The following is a 21428-nucleotide window of genomic DNA, read 5'->3' as shown; positions in this document are numbered from 1 at the left end:
GCCACTGATAATCTTCACCTCTCAAATCAAATCTTGTTTGACTTCAGGTCATGTGGTTACAAGGTGAAAGTGCTTAATGGGGTTATCATTTATTAATTACACATTTTTAGAGAAGTCTAAAAATCATCATCCCTATTTGATACTGCGTTTGGATGAGGAAGATGTGGCCTCGTTTGCTGAGAGCACTTCCTCAGATGCAGCACCCTTCGCTGCCTCCTCTTCCTCCACGTGGCTGTCGGGCAGGAGAGGGCGATTGCGTTCCCCTCCCGCGCCGTGCCGCCTGTCCGCCTGTGGGACCTGCTCCGTGGGCTTTTCATCAGCTGCCATTTTCACCAGCATGCAGTAATTTCATGGCTCATTGCAAGCGCTGAAAACCTTTGAAACTGCAAATGTTAACTTTTGCCTGGCCCGGAGCCATTTAGAAAGCGATTAATTCGGCAAACAGACGTGAGCCACTTTCTCCTCCCAAGTTCTCGCATAATTTTCCAACCCTTTCTATCTGGGATTTGCATTGCAGGGAACTCGCAGGACAAGGATAATAACTATTCCTGTTAATTGCGGTTTGGTGAAAACACAAGGCCCGTCCGCTCTACGGTCTGATCTCGGCCATCTGTCCCGATCCAGTCCAGAACCGGAAGAACGGACTGAGAATCACACCAAGAATCAGAGAAAATCAAGGTGAATGTGCGCTCTTTTAGATATTAAATCAACAAAACATTTGCAGTCCATTTTACTTCCGTAATGTGACGTATTTTTGAGAAAAGGTGGGACCATAGGACTTTATCCATCGGGAATTGATGTGAATTGTGAAAAATTTGTGTTTACAACAGCTTTGAATGTTGCTCATTCACAACTATCCATTTCATAATATAGTTTTGAGTCTTTTAAGTCAAGTGTTTCACAAGTATTTCAAAAGTCAGAATAATCGAAGGACTTTTAATTTGTAAAAAATATTTAATCCATATTATGCACTTTTACAAAGTCTCGGTTTTGTTTTTGGGGTCTACTAGAATAGGTTTTTATCGTTAAATATAAAAAAACACATCTTTATTTTTTTACTTTCTGGCATATGCCATTGGCGGGAATTTTTAAAATGAAGGAATATTGTGACATGTTCGTTCCCAGGAGAAAACTCTCAAAACTCTACAATCAAGGTGTTTCTGGTAGTTCAGAAACTGCGCCCTGAGAATAACTTTGTTCATAAGAATAACACAAACTTTGTGACTTTGTTCATTGTAACTTTGCAGACACTTTTCAACAACAAAAGCATAATAGGACATGGTTTATTTTCTAAATACAGGATAAATAAATGTTGTATATTGTGATTTATATGAAGAGTTCAGATGCAAAAGCCTCTAAATGCCATTTGAAATTTTCTTCTTTAATGATGATTTTTGTCAAACTTGTATATTTAAGTTCAGTAATTTCACTTAAATAACAATTAATAGGTAATTATCATTGCCATTTAAGTGAAATCACTGAACTTAATTATACAAGCTTGATAAAAATGATCATTCTAGAAGAAAATTTCAAATGGCACTTAGAGGCTTTTGCATCTGAACTCTTCATATATATATATATATATATATATATATATATATATATATATATATATATATACCATGATATCAGACTCATATCATGATGTAATGTTTTGGTCATGCTGCCCACCCCTAATTCAAAAGCATTAAGATTACACTGAAATACTGAAATACAATTATCAAGGCTTCCAAACATCTGGAGGTAAAGATTCACATTTTAATCTGTCAACACAATCAATCAGAGCGCTGCGTCTGAATGTTAAAGCTGCAGGTACAGCGTATGTTCTGCGTGTGGTAGGAGAGAGAGTCCTGTGCAGTAAAGCGTGAGAGATGCAGACGTCCCCCACAGCTGTCCACCTGCGCTCTGGCACCCACAGACGCTTACCAAACACAAGAACTAATTCTGCCGCCTGAACTCCATTAATTTCCCTTTGCTGGGACACACAACGCTTGACAATGGCTTGTGTCGGAGAAAAGCTGGACTTGGTCAAAATAGTACACCAACCCGAAGATGACTGTTTTTAACGCAAGGAAGCTCGTTTCTGCCACTGAATTAAAAAATAAAAAGGTAACTGCCACCTTTTTATTTCACAATTCTGAGTTTTTTTTCTCGCAATTGCGAGTTTGCATCTCACAATACTGATGTTTTCTTCTCAGAATTGCGTGGTATAAAGTCAGAATTGTGAGTTATAAATGATTGCGAGATAAATTTGCTATTGCGTGTTATAAAGTCAGAATTGCGAGATATAAACTCAGGAAAAAAAGACTGACTTGCTAGTTTATATCACACAATTCTGACTTTAAAACTCGAAATTGTGAGTTTATATATTGCGATTCTGACTTTATAACTCACAATTGTGAGTTTATATCTTGCAAATCTGACTTTATAACGCCTCGGTTACGACTGTAACCTCGGTTCCCTGAAGAGGGAACGAGACGCTGCGTCAGTTGACGCTAAGGGAACGCTTTGGGTGATGATGTCATGAAGCACATGTAAAATCAGTCCAATTGTGTGACGGAACGTCAGAGGTGGGTGACGTAATGAACCAGGAAACTATAAAAAGCCTGCCCAAACAAAGCAGCGTTTGCATCTTGCATAAGGTCTGAACAAGTCGCTTACAGGCACGTAGGAGATATGGCAGGTGACGCAGCGGTGAGGACCACCCTGCCACATCACAGACGTCCTGTAAATTCCTGCAATTCTGACTTTATAACTCGAAATTGCGAGTTTATATCTTGCAATTCTGACTTCATATTTACAAATTCCGAGTTTAGTTTTACAATTCTGACTTTACAACTCGAAGTTGTGAGTGCATATCTTGCAATTCTGACTTTATAACTCGCAATTGCGAGTTTATATTTCGGAATTCTGACTTTATAACTCGGAATTGTGAATTTATATTACGTAAGTCTAAGAAAAAAGTCTGAAATGCGAGAGAAAAAGTCTGAATTGTGAGATAAATGTCACAATTTCCTTTTTTATTTTTTATTCTGTGGCAGAAATAAGCTTACATATTTAATTGATATGATATAAAACTAAAATGTTGTTTGGCTGAATCACATCTTAATATTCATAGGTAAAATAAGTAAAATCAAAACTGTATGGTTTGATTCACTGAAAAGAACCAGTTTAAAAGAATAATTTGTTCAAAAATCTAATTTCATTTATTGCGCTGTATGGTTTGATTCACTATAAAAAGAAAGAGTCATTAGGTCGGCAAACAGACTTCAGGTCATTTCAACTAAATGAGTTTAATTTTCTTCTCAAAACTGCCGTCCGTCCATTGACAATAATGCAGATGAAAATTCGTTTACACTACTAATCAGAGCTGCATGTGACGACACGTGGACCGCCATAAAGGTATAAGTTATCTTTATAGTTATTGTTCTTGTTGTGTAAACTGAACGATATTATCCACTGGTAACACTAATATCGTTATAGTTATCGGTAGCACTTTTTTTTACAGTCCTGTTCCTCATTTACTTAGTAATTACAATAACTGGGTAATATTAATGAACCACCCCTAAACCTAACCTTAACCCATGTAGTTACCTCATATTATCCAGTACATTTTTAGGTAAGTACACTTTAAGTAGACATACTGTAAAATCATCTTTATAGTTTTCGTTCTTGGTGTCAACGGGCTGAAAGAATGAAAAAGTGAGAAAATGAAAACGATTAATGATTAAATGATTTTTAGATTGTGATTAATGCACCTCTGAAAAGTTATCTGGGAAAGTGATACTGTTATACACGGCAAGTTTCATAATGCTATAAAACTTACAATAATGCTGCCGTCTTTACAGGCAATTTGTCAGTCACAGTCACTTTCCTTTTCCACTAAAAATGCATCAGCAAAATCATGCAGTTTCTTGTTAACCGCCAGCAATGGATGGGCTTGGTTCATGAAGCTGTGTGAAGTTTGTAGGAGACCTCCTTTACCCAAGTGTACAGATTTTAATGGGAGACAAATTTGCATCTCAACACCGTAACTGCACAGGAGTCTGACAAATAAAAGAGGCCGCCTGGGATTTGTGGAAGCTGCCCGAGTCGTTCTAATGAGAATGAATTCAGCTGTTGGGATGCAGTCCTGACAAACACAGCCTAGTTTCTGCATGGATGTTTACTTCTAAATATTCCTCTACTTGTCAATAAATGCCCCTCTGCTCCCTTTATCAGCTGATGTTAAAAGAAGATCTGACAGCATTACTGTGGCATTTTCCCAGATAACAAATCTGACAAATCTTCTACAAAATTTTCCATCAAGAACAATTAAAAAGAAGGAAATAATAAAAGGCACGAAATTGAATAAATGTTTCATTGTGTTTTTGTGGGTTTTTTTTTGTTTTGTTTTGTTTTTTTTGGTCATGTGGAATACCATGGCATTTGTTGAAGTACCTCTGATAAAGATTATGGTATATAAATAATGAGTAGATAGATAGATAGACAGACAGACAGATAGATAGGTAGAATTAACAATAGATAGATAGATAGCTACAATGAATGAATGATAGATAGATAGATAGATAGATAGATAGATAGATAGATAGATAGATAGATAGATAGATAGATAGATAGATAGATAGATAGATAGATAGATAGATACAAATTGATTGATTGAACGACAGATAGACAAATAGATAGGTTGAATAAACGATAGATAGATAGATAGATAGATAGATAGATAGATAGATAGATAGATAGATAGATAGATAGATAGATAGATAGATAGATAGATAGATAGATTGAGTGAACGACAGATAAATAGATAGGTTGAATAAATGATTGATTGATTGAATGAATGACAAATAGACAATTAGATGGGTTGAATGATAGATAGATAGATAGATAGATAGATAGAGTAGATAGATAGACAGACAGACAGATAGATAGATAGATAGATAGATAGATAGATAGATAGACAGACAGACAGACAGATAGATAGATAGATAGATAGATAGATAGATAGATAGATAGATAGATAGATAGATAGATAGATAGATAGATAGATAGATAGATAGATCTCCCCCTGAAAAAACAATATAAAAAATTTATAGACGAAAAAAGATATATTGTGTGTTTTTTTGTTTTTTTTGTTTTTTTTAAATGTACCATGGCAATAGGGTTGGGTATCGTTTGAATTTGAACGATTCTGATTCCGATTCCGATTCCTTGTTTCGATTCCGGTTCCTAACGATTCTCGATTGCGATTCTTTTAAGAGGCAGGGTCAAAAAAGTTTAGCTAACCTTGCTAACCAACGGCCTTTCTGAAGGAAATAATCCTTTCTGAAGGAAATACTCCTTCTGTAAAAATACTCCTTTTGTCACAAATTTAGCATTTTGCCGAGATTTCGTTATTTTTAGAAAAGTGAAGCCACACTTTGGATCGCCGACGTAAGGTACTCATGTTCGACTCGCGTGGTTATGCCAACACTTCCGGTAGACGCTTCTTCGTTGGTGTTGTTCAGCGGTTTCTTCTTCCGCTCGGCGGACTGTGAATATCGAAACTAGGAATCGAAATTTTAACTTTTGAACGATTCCGGGAAAAACGAAAAGTTAGTCCCGGTTCCAATCGATACTCGATTCTCGATACCCAACCCTACATGGCAACATGTTTTATTTCATTTTTTTGTACTGGTATTGGTAAAATACCATTATACATGAATATAAGGATTCAATACCATATTTTTTACACGACATCATGTCTGTATTTTAGGCAATGGATGAAATGCTGTTGAGAGATGGACACGGAGAAACATGTAAGTGTAGTGTGTGTCAATGCCCTGAGGTGTGTGCTCATACACGGAAACGGCTGCTTCCTCACCTGGCTCGCCGACAGTCACATCTGCGTCCTGCATTAACGGGACCGTCCAGCAATCTCCACGCCAATGCGCCGTTAATTGAGCTGGAAGCCACTGAAGTCACCGTCGCAGATAGTGGCCAGTTTTATTTCACTGCTTATCATAAAGGTCCCACATGTCCCAGTTCCAACACTAAAATAAAAACAGATAATATTGTCTTAATTGCGTCCCTTCAACAATGATGTTCGACAGCCAAACACATCAAATTAAATTTTGTTTTTGTCCGGCGAAAGGCTAGTCAAGGTCTTATATTTCCATTGCAGGTACATTGTCTGATAAACAGGGGAACGAAAAGAGTAATTACAGGGAGGAAATTACATCAGAAATGAAGGGAAAGGATTGGTGCTTAAATGGGATTGAGCGGAGCGTTAAAAAGGCCATTAGCGTGACACCACACAGGTGTTCCTCACTCCTACCAAAACCAACAGAACACAAGAGAAAAATACTCCATAAAACAGACTTTTAAGTCGAAATTTATCACATCGTTCGAAATAAGTTCTCATTTCACACTTGTTCCACTTTGCCAAAGAAATAAAAACATTCTCATTAAAGGCCAAATGCAGATATTTAGCAGATATTCAAAAAGTTTTTTCTCCGCCGAGTGGTTCGAACTGTGTTATTTCTCCATCTGCTAATGGCCAACGCCCGTCAGTGTCCATTGTCTGTCATAAATTTGTCTTAACTATGTGTTTTCTTTCACAGTCTCTCGTTCTCAGACCATGATCCTTTTTTTTTTCAGCGTGTCAAAACCAAACGTTTAGGTTTCGCTAAGCACTTTCACTTCAGTCCATTTGTTTCTCCAGAGGTGTCCTGAGAGCGTTTGCGGTGTTTTAGTTCTACGGCAGAAACACATAATTGTTCAGTGTTCAGCGTTTCCACAGGTGTCCAGCCGTGATAAGATAAACGCACAGCTCTCTGTGTTACTCCACTACGGGCCTGCAGGGCTGATCATCTTATACAGAGAAACACTGGGGGGAAATGCTTCAATTACTTATTACAACAAAACTTTGAGAATTAAACATGGGAAAACATTACTTAACATCTTTTGTTTTTTTACATTAAAGGGATACTTCAGCTTTGTATTATTTTCGAATTACCATGCTTTCCACCCTCATATCCCCCTGAGATGGGAGATTTATGTATTTTTTTGTTTGGAAAAAATCCTTCGATGACTCAAAAATCGTCATTTCGCGTCATCGGAGGATTTTTTGGCCTGAGGCTAAAGACTACAGTCAGTAGTAGGGTCTGTCCCGCATGTTTTCGACCCGCCAATTGATGGGTCACAGAATGTACACATAGCGTCAGCCATCTTGTTTTGGAAGCTAAGCTAGCAGGCTATTGTTCTGTGGAGAAAGCTGAGTAGTAGGGGTTACCATCTTTTTCCCGGACATGTCCGGCCGTCGATGTCCAGGATTCAGCTTTTGCTTTCTGCGGTCGCCATTCATTGTTTACATGCACAGCTTTTGTTTCAATCTAACTGAATTCATTATGATTGGTGAATCTTAATGTAGTGTTTAAATGAACGCTAAACAAGTGATCGGTTGATGTGCGTTTTAACATTGCTAAGAAAATTCCCGATTCTCCGTGAGAGATACGAGACCGTTGCGTCTCACAGGTGTCACTCATCGGTAATCACGCCACCTGCCTCGCGCCGTTCTCCCGCGGCCCTCGCTCGTCCCGCTCGCCACAGTAAACATGATGAATGGCGACTGTAGAACGCAAAAGCCGAATCCTGGACATTTTGGGCGATCTCGAAACACATTTTTGGGCAGACTCATCACGGAGACTCACTAGTAGCCTAGACTTGTTGTTTAACTACTGCGCTCTGTTACCGGTGGGCGTGGCTTCCTAGGGCAGTGATGCAAGTGCATTCTGGGAGTTGTTGTCTTTCATCCACATAAGCCAAAAATACATTTTCTGGCTTTTCTAAATGACCCATTTTAAATACCCTTTCCCGAGGTGAAGTATCCCTTTAATGATATAGTGATCTATATCTATAGTGGTCTGTGTAGTGATGCTCACCAAAAGAGCATTTGTTAGGGTAATGTTTAGTTTCTTTGTGTTTAGTTTGGTTTTGGTTTTGGAGTTCCATGTAGCTGTTAATTAGCCACCCCTGACAGCATTTATGAGATCTAAAATACTGGAAAAATAATCATATTTTTTTACAAACAGAAAGAATATTATAATTTTATAACTGTTTTCTATTGTAATATGTGTTAAAATGTATTTTTTAAAATGTATTTGTATGTCTTCAGTGTCACACGATCCTTCAGAAATCATTCTAATGTGATTCTCATATAATTTCTTTCACACACACACACACACACGCACACACACACAACTACAGACCTTAAACTTTTGAATTGTTTATTTTATTTTTATTTGCATTTTATATTTTGTCCATATTTAAATTACCAAATTTTGTCCAAAATACTTTTACCATATGTGTCCAAAAATACCTAATTTTCGTTAGATTATTATTACAGTAGTGACTTTTTTTATTCTAAATACTCTAAAATAATGACTCTAATACAATCATTTAAAAAAAATTAAATCAGCACTGGATCAGTAAAACAATATCTGCTGTTTTATGACAAATATTTTTTTTATTATTTGTACAAGTTTAAATAATATATCAGAATTGATTGTTCAGTTATTCACAGTAATGGGAATTTGGGAGGAAAATGTGCTTGAAATTTCCTTTTGATTTTGGAAATGAAATATGTTTTCACCTATTCATAGCTTTTATTTTTATTTATTTTGAATCAAAACAGTCTTTTTTTTTCACAAAAAAATGTGATGCGCAATACACACACATATGTATATATACACACACATATATGTGTGTGTGCGCTTGTGTGTATATTATGTCTATACTCTTTCGGACCAGAATAATAAGCACATTTTCTTTAAGAGTATTTTAGTCCTGCTGCACCCTACTATAAAATAAGATTAGAATTATACCCTGTTCACAAATGACACCCCTGCACCTCCTCCCTTTCTCTCTTTCTCTCTAGTTCTGGATGGCGTGAAGGTTGACATGGCTGCGGTCCAAGATCATCATGCCTGTGACCACACAGATGGGGATGAGATAAAACTTCTGTGAGTCTCTCTCTCTCTTTCACACACACACACACACACACACACAATGCATTTCTCACTGAGGACGGCGGAACTGGCTGTAAGAGTGTGATTGGTTATTTGTCGGTTGGGGGGGGTTTAGGAAGCCACCTGCGGCAGTGACATCAGCATGGCGGAGATCAGGGCCCCGTGGTCTCCGGCCCCCACCGTGTGCTTTTATCTGTGATCATGTATCACCTGCAGCTACACATCCAACCAGAGGAGACAGATTTCATCTGTCATCTGCGAGTGGATCTCAATACCCAGAACTAAGTCAGTCCAGGAGTCCATGTCCAGCGGCCGGCCTGCCAGAGCTAATCTCACAGATGAAGCGTCTCCTCTTTTGCTCAGTCATGTCCCTGTGCGGGAGGGGGAGAGAGACGACGAGGCCCTGCCATCAGATTCAGCTCTTAACGTCCATCTGGGGTTATAGGGATAGTTCACACAAAAATGGAAATTCTGCCGTTATTTACTCACCCTCATGTCATTTCAAACCCGTATAAAGTACCTTTCTTTCTTAGGCAGAGAAATTACAGCGAATGGTCAGTGAATAAAAGCACCATAAAACTATCACAAAAGTGCTCTATTTGTCTTGGCCAATAGCTTATCGTATTAAACATACTGAAGTTTCACTGTGAGCTGTTCATGGAGTCACTGAATCGAATCAGTCGGATTTGTGAACAAATAATTCTGACCAGTGTGGTGAACTGATTCATTAAAATAAATTATTCAAAAGAATAATCCATTTATCATTCCAGTAAGGTAAATATCACTCAAACTCTCTTAAACATGCCAAGGAAAGCAAAAAAGTCATGATTTATATATAATATAACGTATAATATTTAATATTTAACAATATTATTGATCTGTGTTGTACTACTTTCATGTTATCACTGTGAAGCTGCTTTGATACAATCTGTATTGTGAAAAGCGCTATATAAATAAATGTGACTTGACTTAACTTGATAATACACACGCACACCTAAACCTACCCTAACCAACCAATGCGTATCATATGCACGCAAAAACTAAATTTATTTAATTTTTCATTGATTTATTTGCATTTTATAATTTGACAATATTTAAATTTCCATTAACTGTCCAAAAAATCGTTATTTTCTTTTAAATTCCTACTTTTCTAATCTCCATTTTATGATATATATTTTATATATCGATTATATAAAATATATATTATATATTTATGATATATATAATGTTATAAATATGAAAAATATTGCTTGTAAAAATGAATATTGCTTGTAAAAATGGGTTAGTTAAGAATTACTAAATTCTTTTTTAATCTCCAAACACTTTTGGAGAGACTTTTGCTTAACCTGTTCAATATGAACTCTTCTCAATATGAACATTTCTCATCAAATTCATTTAAGAATAACCAAACAGATATCTGCATTAAAGCTACACGGTGTGATTTTTACCCCCATCTAGTGGTGAAAAGGTATATGGCCATCTAGTGAATATTAGTTTCTGTTCCTCTCAATTCCGATTTCGTTTTAACTCCTACGGTGGCCAATGTAGTCCAAGATTAACATGGCTTCCAGTTCGACCTCATCCATGAGTGTTAACTCAAACGTAAACGCAAAAGGCGAAGCTTGAATTAACGGGTATGTCCCTCTTTGGCTAATGTACTTTCAAGATGGAGGGGCAACATGGCGACCGACATTAGAACCCCTTACCCGTATGTATTTTCAATGGCGTATTATACACTCACGAGAATACTTTATTACTTGAACTATACATTAATGAGCACATTAAAGTGTTTTTAGCTAAGAATAAACTAAAAGAGTTACACAGTGTAGCTTTAATTTTGAAATTTCTGTTCTCTTTGTGTCTTTTTTGTCTATTATTATTCAATAAAAGGATTTTAAAAGGAAAGTCTTGGTCAAAGATACTTGACCGTTACTTTTCCGGTCAAACTGTGGATAGAGTTTGAGCACTGACACAAACTCCAAGTCATCTTAATACAGTGCTGCAGTTCAAGATCTTTTATACAAACACACACCCACACGACCGCATGCAAGCCTTGAGTTCATGTATCTGTGGTGTCAAGGGAGCATGCTTTAATTAGAGAGACTAATCAGCGTTAACGTCTTCATATTCCAGACAGGAGAATGACACGTCTAAGACTCAGACTCGCTCTAAACTCATCTACATTCATTGTGTTAACGTGCTTCGATGCAGTGGAAGATGCCCACCCACATATCTGCTAATTGCAGGTCTTTGCCCCTGAGCATCCTCACAGAGACAACAGGAAAATTTGGTAGTTTTAGCTCTGCTGTTAGAATGAGAAATGGATGACACTTTTGCCTCCTCCACTTTCTGGTAGCATTGCAGTCTTTTCTCCTCTCTGTATTTGGATTTTTGTGATTTGTTCAAATAAATAGTCGTTTCTCCAAACACACTCCAAAATTTCATTTTAACAACTAGTTTTTATTTTTATAAAATGCAAAAGTAGCAGTGTTGGGTGTAACTAATTACTAAGTAATTAGTTACTGTAATTTAATGACTTTTCCCTTGAAAATGTAAAGTAAGGGATTACTCTTCATTTATCTGTAATTTAATTACAGTTACTTCGGATGTAATTGAGGTAAATACTGTGTATAGATCAATCCGATCTCACAGGGATTCGTATGCATTTTATGAGGTGTCTAAATGTTACGACCGCACTCGTATTGTAAAATATGTATGAAAAAAGTGTGAAATGTCATGAGATCAGACATAAAACAACAAAATATTACAAAATATGGGTTTAACATCAAAAATATATTGTCTGATGTTAAAAAGTATGTTTTTATAATGTAACCTTCTCCACCTTGGTCAGTTTAAGGATAATTCATGCAATTTTATAGTATTTATTTGAAAGAATTAAAACAGATTCATGTCTATCCTTGTATTATTCAACTGATTTGAGATTGATATGGGATTTTGAAAGTAATTAGTAATTAAAAGTAATTAGATACTTTTTAGAGACAGTAATCTAATTACACTGTTGAAGAGGTAATTAGTAACTAGTAATGAATTACTTTTTTAGAGTAACTTACCCAACACTGAAAAGTAGCTGCCATAATGCTAGTGTTGTTGGTGGCATTAGAGTTTGGCATTAGCATATTGCTAAGCTAATGCACAATATAAGCAAATGTGTCTGACAACTGGATATGCTGAAGATTATTTTTGGAGGAGCGAGGGGGATTTTTCTTGAAACCCTCCCAAACAATAGGTGGCGATGTAGGGGTTGTTTGATATAGGCTTTCGGACCCCCAAGACTCGAGTAATCTCTGGAATTCTCCATCTGTGATTTTTGGAGAGTCTTTGGCCACTCAAACTGTCCTCCTCGCCGTCCATTAAGACAATATAGACACACATCCTCTTCTTGGTAAATTCGTAACATCTTTAATTGATTGGAACTTCTTGCCCTGGTGGTCAAAATGGGAATTTTCTCGCAAAACCTTTGTATTCTTTTCGAGCCAAAGCTGTCACTTATCTCTCTGCATTGTTTCAGACATCATTCATGTCTATAACACAAAAGACACATTTTATTTCAAAGCTTTAACTACCGATTATTAATCTTTGTGACACTGATAGAAGTAGTTTCACACCCTCTCAAGTGAGCCATCAAACTTGCAGTGAAGGGGAAAGCTTCATCACTTCATTATCCTCTCATTTCATCAGACTCTGATGAATATTTTTTTTAAATTGCACTAAGCCGTGTTCAGCGTGAAGCCTAATGCCATGGGGTTGAAACAATCTCTTGTTTTTCCCCTTCTGACTTTCCTGAGGAAGTGGAAAGAGGTCTTCAGATAGTAGACAAGCAGAAAGCCATGAGCTGATGAGTGGAAATCCCTCTGCTTTCTAATTAATGGAGGTACACAGGGCCAGAGGATGAGGCGGATCAGGGAAATGACATCAGGAGGGAGATAGCATCACTCATTTCTCCGGTCCATTGTCGCCCCACGGGATCGGCTGAAATGAACCGCTCAAGCATTCGCCGATACATTTGAATGGTGGAGAAAAATTCATTGTCCAGTGGAGAGTTTTCGATAAGGATCTCATCCACTCTCTCTTTTCTATTCTGCTTCCACTTCTCCTCTTTGTCAGAGAGCGTCCCGATCAAAAAACGGAATCGAGGCATCGGCAACAGGTGCGGTACATCCCTCAAAGCTGCAAGAATCTTGCAAATGAACTGAGGAGATTTGGTCTCGCCTAACCCCGGTTTCTTTCATCCGTCGGTCTGTGTCAAAAGGGCCAGACGTGAGGTGTTTCAGAAAGGTGCAAGATCGTTTAGGAGCATCTTGGCAGGAAAGAAAATTCAATGCAGTCAAAAAACGGAGATTTGCTGCTGGTGACTTAAGTGTGTGTAGCCATACACCTCTAAGAGCGAACAGCGCTTGGATGAAGGCACATGAAAATTAGTTCAAATGTAGTTTGAATGGCCATGGCTCCGTTTTCCAAAAGCATTGTAAGCATTGCCTCCGTTGGTCTCTACGATCAACTTAGCCCAGTACGGTAGAAAATGGTCAAAAAATATAGTGAAAGGGCTTGGTTTGCATGACAGTGTGCTATTCCTAGTGTTCTGAGGTCATGCTACAGTTTTGAGTGAGGAACAACCCAAAAATATAATACATTTTTCGTTTATTTAACCCTAAAACCGTATTCTGGACAAATGTTGGCAAAATCGTTTTTTATTTATTTTTAAAAAATACTTCCCTTGATCTGAGCGGTACAAGACTTGGCTAAGTTTGCCTCCTGAACACACAGATTTTTTCTACAATGTTTTCTACAATGTTAAGTGGGTGAAAAAAACCTCCTTAATCTTGTATTTGGGTCAAAAATGGGCACCCATTGAAATGAATGGGAAAAACTGTAATTTAGAGCATTCTAAAATGAGCCAAAATAAGACAGCAAAGTCACTTCATCTTTAGGTTTTAGCTCTATAAACTTATTGGAATGATATTTTAATGTAGTTAAAAAAATTAATAAAATAAAACATAAAAATAAGCATAATTTACATAGAAAATATGGTACTTTTTGAAGTAAATAAATTCAAAAATACCCCCAAAATAAAAAAAACGCAGCATAAATGGATAGACAAAACTTTATAGAAGACAGTGATATAACATTTATAATAAATACAAATTAGGATCACACCTGAGTCCTCTGTGCCCACGTTTGCCCACAATTACAGGATTAAGGGCTATAAAGTGAAAACGGTTTGAGGGCTACATGATAACATTTGATACTGGCACAAAAAAATGGTTTTAGTGTGTGACTGATGGTGAACATGATTTCTTTTGTGTCCCACAGAAAAATAACACCGTGAAAGGGTGAGTAAAAAACGAAAAATTTGTCATTTTCTGGCAAACTATTCCTTTAAATGCATTTTCAGTTCGCTTACAGTATGTCTCCTTTGTTCATTCTCTCATAGAGTTGCACTCACCGTTTTCGGCGAAGAAAGATGAAGAGAAACCACGAAAAAATAATTTCTCGCATGTATCGTAAAATGCCAGGTTTGACCACTGGGTCAAAGTAAGTCACTAAGCATTGTGGGAACGTTTTTTTCCCCACAATTTCATTTGGTTGATTGGCTAAAACGTAAAAGTTTGGAAGAGTGCCGAATAAGACTGTTGAAATATATTTGCAAGAAGGGAGTCCCTTTTAAAAGTTGAAGAACAATGTTGAAACTTCCATGATCCCAGCATTTGTTGTTGTAATAGTCATTCCAGCTCAAATAAAAACAACAAAACTGGAAATACGGTATCTTTATAAATACGGTCTGTTTTGGATTAAGCTTTGCCACCTCATTCCTGTTCCTCGCAACACCAAACGGTTTTAGGAACAAAGAGCTTTGCAAACGTTACTGCAAAATCCCAGTTTTCTAAACGCAAAAGTGGAAATGACCCATCATTCGGTATTATTCGCCATATCGCTGTAGCGAAAACACCGCCAAAGGTCCACGAGCCAGAATCACACACATGCTCTGTTGGGATTTGCGCAGCCCTATCCATTGACGTTCCCTTCAAAGTTCCCGGCGATAAGTGAGAACTGAACTCAGCAGTGCATACATTCCCTCCCCGCTTGCCTGCCGTAAATAAGCGGGCGTCTCTGAGCTCCGCTAGCTTTGTCTTTCCTGGCTTTTAAATGATAATTGAAGTTTTCCTGGCTAAGTAGTACCGTCCGTCCCTGGAGACCTCCATCCCTGTGTAAGACGTTTATTTATTTCTTTTATTTTTACCCCCACCTCAACCCTTATACCCCATTCTGATATTTAACACATAACCACTCATAGTCTGCCTATGAGATATGAATATAATTGTGTGTTAGTTTTTAATTACAGGAAGAATCTAACTTGTAAGACGATGAGCTGGAAGGTGCCACCGCATTGTTATATTTTTTCATCCTGGTTTTTCTGATTATGTGAGCTCGGCTCCTTTGCTAAGCGTTGATAAGCAGAATTTCCATGTTCCCTGCATAATTAATCCATCTCTGCCTGCCTTCCATGCCAACTCCTCCGTTATCGCCCGCACATGCCTGAATTGCAAAAGAATTCTCTCTTCAATTGGAACTTATTGATATTCCAAAAAACTGGAAATCCTTAAATTTAAAGCCACAGATTGTTAAATGGATTAATTTCGCGGCAATCTCGGGCATCTAACGCGGGAAGACAGGCAAAGCGAATCCAAAGTGTCTCCCGTTTGTGGACTTTTTAGTCCCAAATGATAGGGTTTATTGGCATCTTTTCCCCCCACCCCCACCCCCGCTTCTCCTCCATAGTCAAAAATTACCATTCATTTGCATCGTATAAAACACTTTTTTATATGGTCTGAAATTCAGAGGAATGTCTTTCAATGCCTGTCGTTTGGCCGCCCGATAACAACTCCGGCCTGGCACATCTGGAGCCTTTTGATACTGTGTGAAAGGGGCGCCTGAATATTTAATATTTTTATCTGTTTTTCATCGAAGGTTTCACCATTAAGGATGGCGGCGCTATTTGCATGGAGGCTGGCAGATGTAGATTCACTTTTCTGAGCCGTCTACACCCAACCTCTCTGTGAAAATATACCGATGAGTGTTGTTTCTTTTTTTTTTCTGCTTCTCTTTCCTGTGGTGTTGCACGAGCAAAAGCGTCACGCCACAAAAAAGAGACAAGAAAAATAAGATCCAAATGCAGATGTTTTAAATGAAACAATTATATTAGGCGCATTAGAATAAGGGCCTCTGATTAACTGGCAGCTCTGCGCAGAAATGTGATATTATACTGTTATTGTTACATCTGTCATGGGCGCAAGTGCTCCCTGCAAGCATGTAATTAACCGCAACTGTTGTGGACCGTGCCCGGCCATTTGTAATCTAATAATTATAGATGAATCAACTCGATATTCTGTGTATTTTCCTCCCTTGGCAGCCTTTAATGAAGGTATTGCAGAAATTGCGTGCAGCTGTATTTCAATGCAATTATTCTGTCAGAGCGTTCATGCCGTTTGTGACTGATACCCACTGAATGTTATCCTTGCAAACCTAAACGGAAGGGAAGACTGCAAATAAATCCCTTTGGGAGGATATTTTGCTCAATGCTGGACGTAATAGGATTTGGATAAAAATAAAGAGGTTGATCATTTGTTTCCTGGTTGTAATGTATACTAGATGCACAATAACACTGATTTGGGTTGGATTATAGTATACAAATGCTGGGAAAAATAAAGGATGAATCTCTCTTTTGGTCAGGATGCAAAGTAATATTTTGGGGGTTGACTTCTTTAAGCAAAGGCAACTTCCTCGACTCTTTCTTGAAGATGTAGTCATGCAGTATAAGTGCTGATTGATTCTGATTAAAAACGTGCAGAGCAATTGTTGTTGTCCTCAAAAACGGTCATTTACGTAACTGTAGAAAATCTGCTCGTCTCTTAATGCGTCTGGTGGCTTTGCATGTTGTTTCACAAGCTGGTAAATGATTAAGTGTTGCTGTGTTTCAAAGCTCTTGCTGTCATTTCTTTCAGACTGCACTGGAAAAATGTTTTGTCAGGTAACCTAAAATAATCTGCTTTAAGTCGTAACATCTAAATAACCAGAAAGTCATTTTTATGGGTTAGAGGTGGTATAAGCTCATTAAGGAAACAATAATGTCTTTTTAATTTTTATTGTGTGTGTGTGTGTGTGTGTTAGAAGAGGTTGTTGGATTGAAACGAATCCGCTTTTCATGTTTACTGCTTAGAAGAAAATAAATAATAAGAAAGATGGTCTACAGATCAGCATTGTCTGTCTATATATATAAGGAATATTGTTAAAATTGCTTAATTTCTATTTTATTTTAATAGTATTCATTTTACAGTTATGACAGTAACTACACTGTAAAAAAAAATGTTGGTTTAACCTAAAAAAAACAAGTAACCTGTGTCCTTAAAATTTCCTTAAAAGTTCATTGAAATGAAAAAAATTGAGTTAATACAATGAAGGAGATTGATTTAATCACCAGAAACTCAAAATATTATGTTATCTGAACTACATAAATTATCTAAGTTGATTTGACAAAAGAAAAATATGTTGTGATTACAATTCATGAAAATATATTTTTTTTACAGTGTATGTGAATATGTTTGATTGTGATATGTGAATTTCTAGTGGTTCATGAAATTAGGGGTAAATATTAACTAAAGTGGAATTGTTTTTATTATGATTCAAATGTAATTCATATCTTTTTATGATTTTATTATAATAATAACTATTATTTTTTTAAATGTATATTAACCATTAATAGATTATCTTAATAACTTTGATAATCTCCAAATGCATTTGTTAAATGCAAATGCAACAGATATTCACAGATGCATACATTATTTAAAAGACTGTAAAAAAAATTGTAAAAACATTCTTGAAGAATCAGTAAAACATGAATCAATTTCAGGGTAAATCTGACAGTGGGGTATAATTTGTGTTTTACTGATAATATGAATACCAATTGGAATAATATTATAGAGTAAAAATACCAATAGTATTTTAATAGTTTTTTAACCAATATTTTTTGTGGAAAGAGGTAAAATAAAAAGAGGGGAAAACACTGTTTACATCTTGGATTTGCATATTTGACACAAACAAACAAATCCCTTCTCCCAGACTAAGTGTTTCATTACAAAGGCATTTTTTTCAAACAAATTTATTATAATTATTCTAACAATTTCCTCAAATAATTTCCATCTCTGTGTTGTACTTGTGTTCAGCTCCAGAACACAAACCGAAGAAGAGCTTCAAAATGGAGGGATGGAAATCAGCAGTGAAAGAGAGGAAAGGACGAGTGCAGAGAAAACAAAGAAACGGAGGAACAACACCGAGAAGAAGGGAAGAAAAAAAAAAGCAGCCGGGGAGAAGAAGGTGTGTAGCAGCAGCAGAAGTGTGTGAGTGTGTTGCTGGGCAGAGGGTTGGCAGGAGGGGTGGAGAAGCGGGCACGCTCACAGACATCTGTTGGCACGCTGCGGATGCTGGAGGGGGGCACGGTGCCATGACCAGCGGGAACATGGCACTCTGATAATGCTGTAGCTATACTGAGATACACACTGCATCTCTATAGAACGCCACACACACAAGCACTAATGGTCAAATAATCTCACACTATCGACTGGGGCGACGTGGGACACACATGTTGAGGATCAAAATATTCGAATTGGCAGCTTTCGGGTTTTAGTTTAGGCAAAATACTTTTTATAGGAATCAAAGAGAAATGATCCTGCTCAGTAAAAAGTGAATTTACATACGCTCTTAAAAAGAAAGGTTCTCTATTCTTTACTTTCTCAAAAATAAAGGGTTTTTTCACAGCGATGCCATAGAAGAAACATTGTTGGTTCTCAAACGAACCTTTGAACAAACAGTTGTTAAAGGAACAATATTTATCTTAATATGAATATTTTAAGAACCTTTTTTTCACTATAAAGAACCTTTTATGCATTGGAAGGTTTTCTCTGGAACCACAGATGGCAAAAAAGTTACAATGAATTTTTTTTTTTAATATTCCTCTGTGAAAACCCCCTTTGTGGAACCTTTTTTTAAAGAGTGTAATTTGATCCTTATAAATAACTTTCAGTGGTGCAATAATATAGTTGCTGGTTTAGTTACATTATATTATTATTAATATATTTTACTTCAAATAGATTAATTGCATATATAATTTTAAGTGTTTATATATAATATTCATATTTTAATATATATAGAGAGATTTTAATATATATATATGAAGAGTTCAGATGCAAAAGCCTCTAAATGCCATTTGAAATTTTCCTCTTTAATGATGATTTTTATCAAACTTGTATATTTAAGTTCAGTAATTTCACTTAAATAACAATTAATAGGTAATTATCATTGCCATTTAAGTGAAATCACTGAACTTAAATATACAAGCTTGATAAAAATGATCATTCTAGAAGAAAATTTCAAATGGCACTTAGAGGCTTTTGCATCTGAACTCTTCATATATATATATATATATATATATATATCACTAAAAAATATTGTTGGTTTAACTTAAAAAATGAAGTAACCTGGTTGCCTTAAAACTTTAAGTTCTTTGAAATTGAAAAATTGAGTTAATACAATGAAGGAGATTGATTGAATAATCAGAAACTCAAAATATTATGTTATCTAAACCACATAAATTATCTAAGTTGATTTGACAAAAGAAAAAATGTTATGATAACAAATCATGATTTTTTTATTTATTTTTTACAGTGTGTATATATATATAGAGAGAGAGAGAGAGAGAGAGAGAGAGAGAGAGAGAGAGAGAGAGAGAGAGAGAGAGAGAGAGAGAGAGAGAGAGAGAGAGAGAGAGAGCTTTGTATAAAAGCATCTGCTAAATACATGAACGTAAATATAAATAAAACCAGTCAATTTCAATGTTACCTCACCGAGCACTTTTTTTTTTAGGTTACCTGACAACACACATTTTACACCGAGTCATTTCTCAGCAATATTATTCTCTGTGTATCTTCTGGTCTTTATTAATTTTATCATTATCAACACTAGACCTTCCATCTCTTTTCAAGCAGATGGACATGAATGCATGGCCTTGATGCTCGTCCACTCCTCCAGCTGTCTAACAGCGCCTACACACACACACACACACACACACACTCGTCACCTCCTCTGGATAGCAGCCAGTCCCATAATGCCAGTTGGTGTGGCATCATAGAGCAGACAGTCAGCCTTGCGTCTTCAAGAGCCACCGCGGATGCTGATGCTGAAGTTCAGACGGCAGTAAATCATATTTAAATGTTCTGAAGGCCGACGCGGATATAGCTGTGCACACACACACACCTCGTTTACAATGATTTCGCAATGTGGAAAGTGAAAATCTGTTTCTGTTTGCCCTGATCCATTATTTTATTAGTGTAACCTGTGTTGTCAGATTGATAAAGTAATACTTTTGACTTGATTTAGATGTTAGCAGATTTTATAGTAAGCTCCCATGCAGGCAAGTGGACAAATAACAGCTTGATCGTAACCCTTAAAATACGTGTTTTGCTGCAAGTCAATGACTGTGCATTTCTTATCATTACAGCACAATCCCATATGCCTTCTAAATCCCTTCATTTAATGTTACCATTAAACTCCTCACTGTATGTGTGTTAAAGTAGCAGCGGCATGATCTCCATGCCACTGATTTCCCCTGCGATGAGAACAGCATCATGTTAATTATTTCAACCATCTGCTGCAGCCCGTGATGGAGGCGCCCTCCACCTCACACAGATTTGTACCTGTCAGTCAAATTGCACGACCAACACAAGGCGCAGCGGCGGCGAGAATAAGATCCAACGCGTGCAAAGGTCCCGAGGGATCGAGCTGTGGTGTGAAATTAATCTGGAGTTCACAATTTTAGCTGGACTCTCTGAATTTACACTCAATGAAGCCCCAACATCTGCCTATTTTTGGAGTGTTTTGGCATGAGAAATGTCAAATGCTGAACTTTAGGGATTTCTGCTGCTCCTTTTGATTAAAAAAAGAGAAGTCTGATCAACAGATATGGGGTTTTAATGGTCCATCTTGAGCATTTCTGTTACTTAACATCACAGAATTCTTTAAATTCATTGTTACCAATGTTTATGCTGTTGCCCCACTCCCCTTCCCACTACAAATGATATCACTTCCTGGAGAATGATGTCATTAAGCAACTTACTTTTTTAACTCAGGATGGAAAAGATACAGGAAAAAACTACTAATTCATTATCAATTCAAACAATATTCACAAGAAAAAAAATATTTTGAAACATTTTGATTAGAGGTTTTTAATTATAACGCACAATTTTGTTAATTCACTTTTATTCATTTTAAGCATTTATTTGAGTTATAAATAAGTGGGCTATTTAAAAGCTATTTAAATGTTAAATTATATTTTTTAAAACATACGCG

General features: G+C 36.7%; 1 protein-coding gene across 3 annotated transcripts in view; it reads left to right on the top strand.

The window, feature by feature from the left end:
- LOC148977045 (uncharacterized) overlaps positions 1-18570 on the top strand; it is a 32643-nt gene extending 14073 nt beyond the window's left edge. The window contains exons 6-8 of one of the 3 annotated variants that reach the window (XR_016145871.1): positions 518-678; positions 8921-9005; positions 9127-10040. Coding sequence is in view for 1 of the 3 variants with exons in the window: in XM_089118182.1 (XP_088974308.1) it covers positions 5762-5801; positions 8921-9005; positions 18251-18428 (303 nt within the window). In the remaining 2 variants the exon portion in view is untranslated. Of the gene's footprint in view, positions 1-517; positions 679-5753; positions 5802-8920; positions 9006-9126; positions 10041-18250 lie in introns of those variants that run through there. The other 2 variants (XR_016145872.1, XM_089118182.1) reach the window with 2 other exon arrangements.
- The last annotated feature ends 2858 nt before the right edge of the window (positions 18571-21428 follow it).

This window comes from Pimephales promelas, chromosome 12 (genome assembly GCF_988280905.1).
Source record: "Pimephales promelas chromosome 12, fPimPro1.hap1.1, whole genome shotgun sequence".
In the NCBI taxonomy this organism is placed as follows: domain Eukaryota; kingdom Metazoa; phylum Chordata; class Actinopteri; order Cypriniformes; family Leuciscidae; genus Pimephales; species Pimephales promelas.
This window is presented reverse-complemented; position numbering and strand designations above follow the sequence as displayed.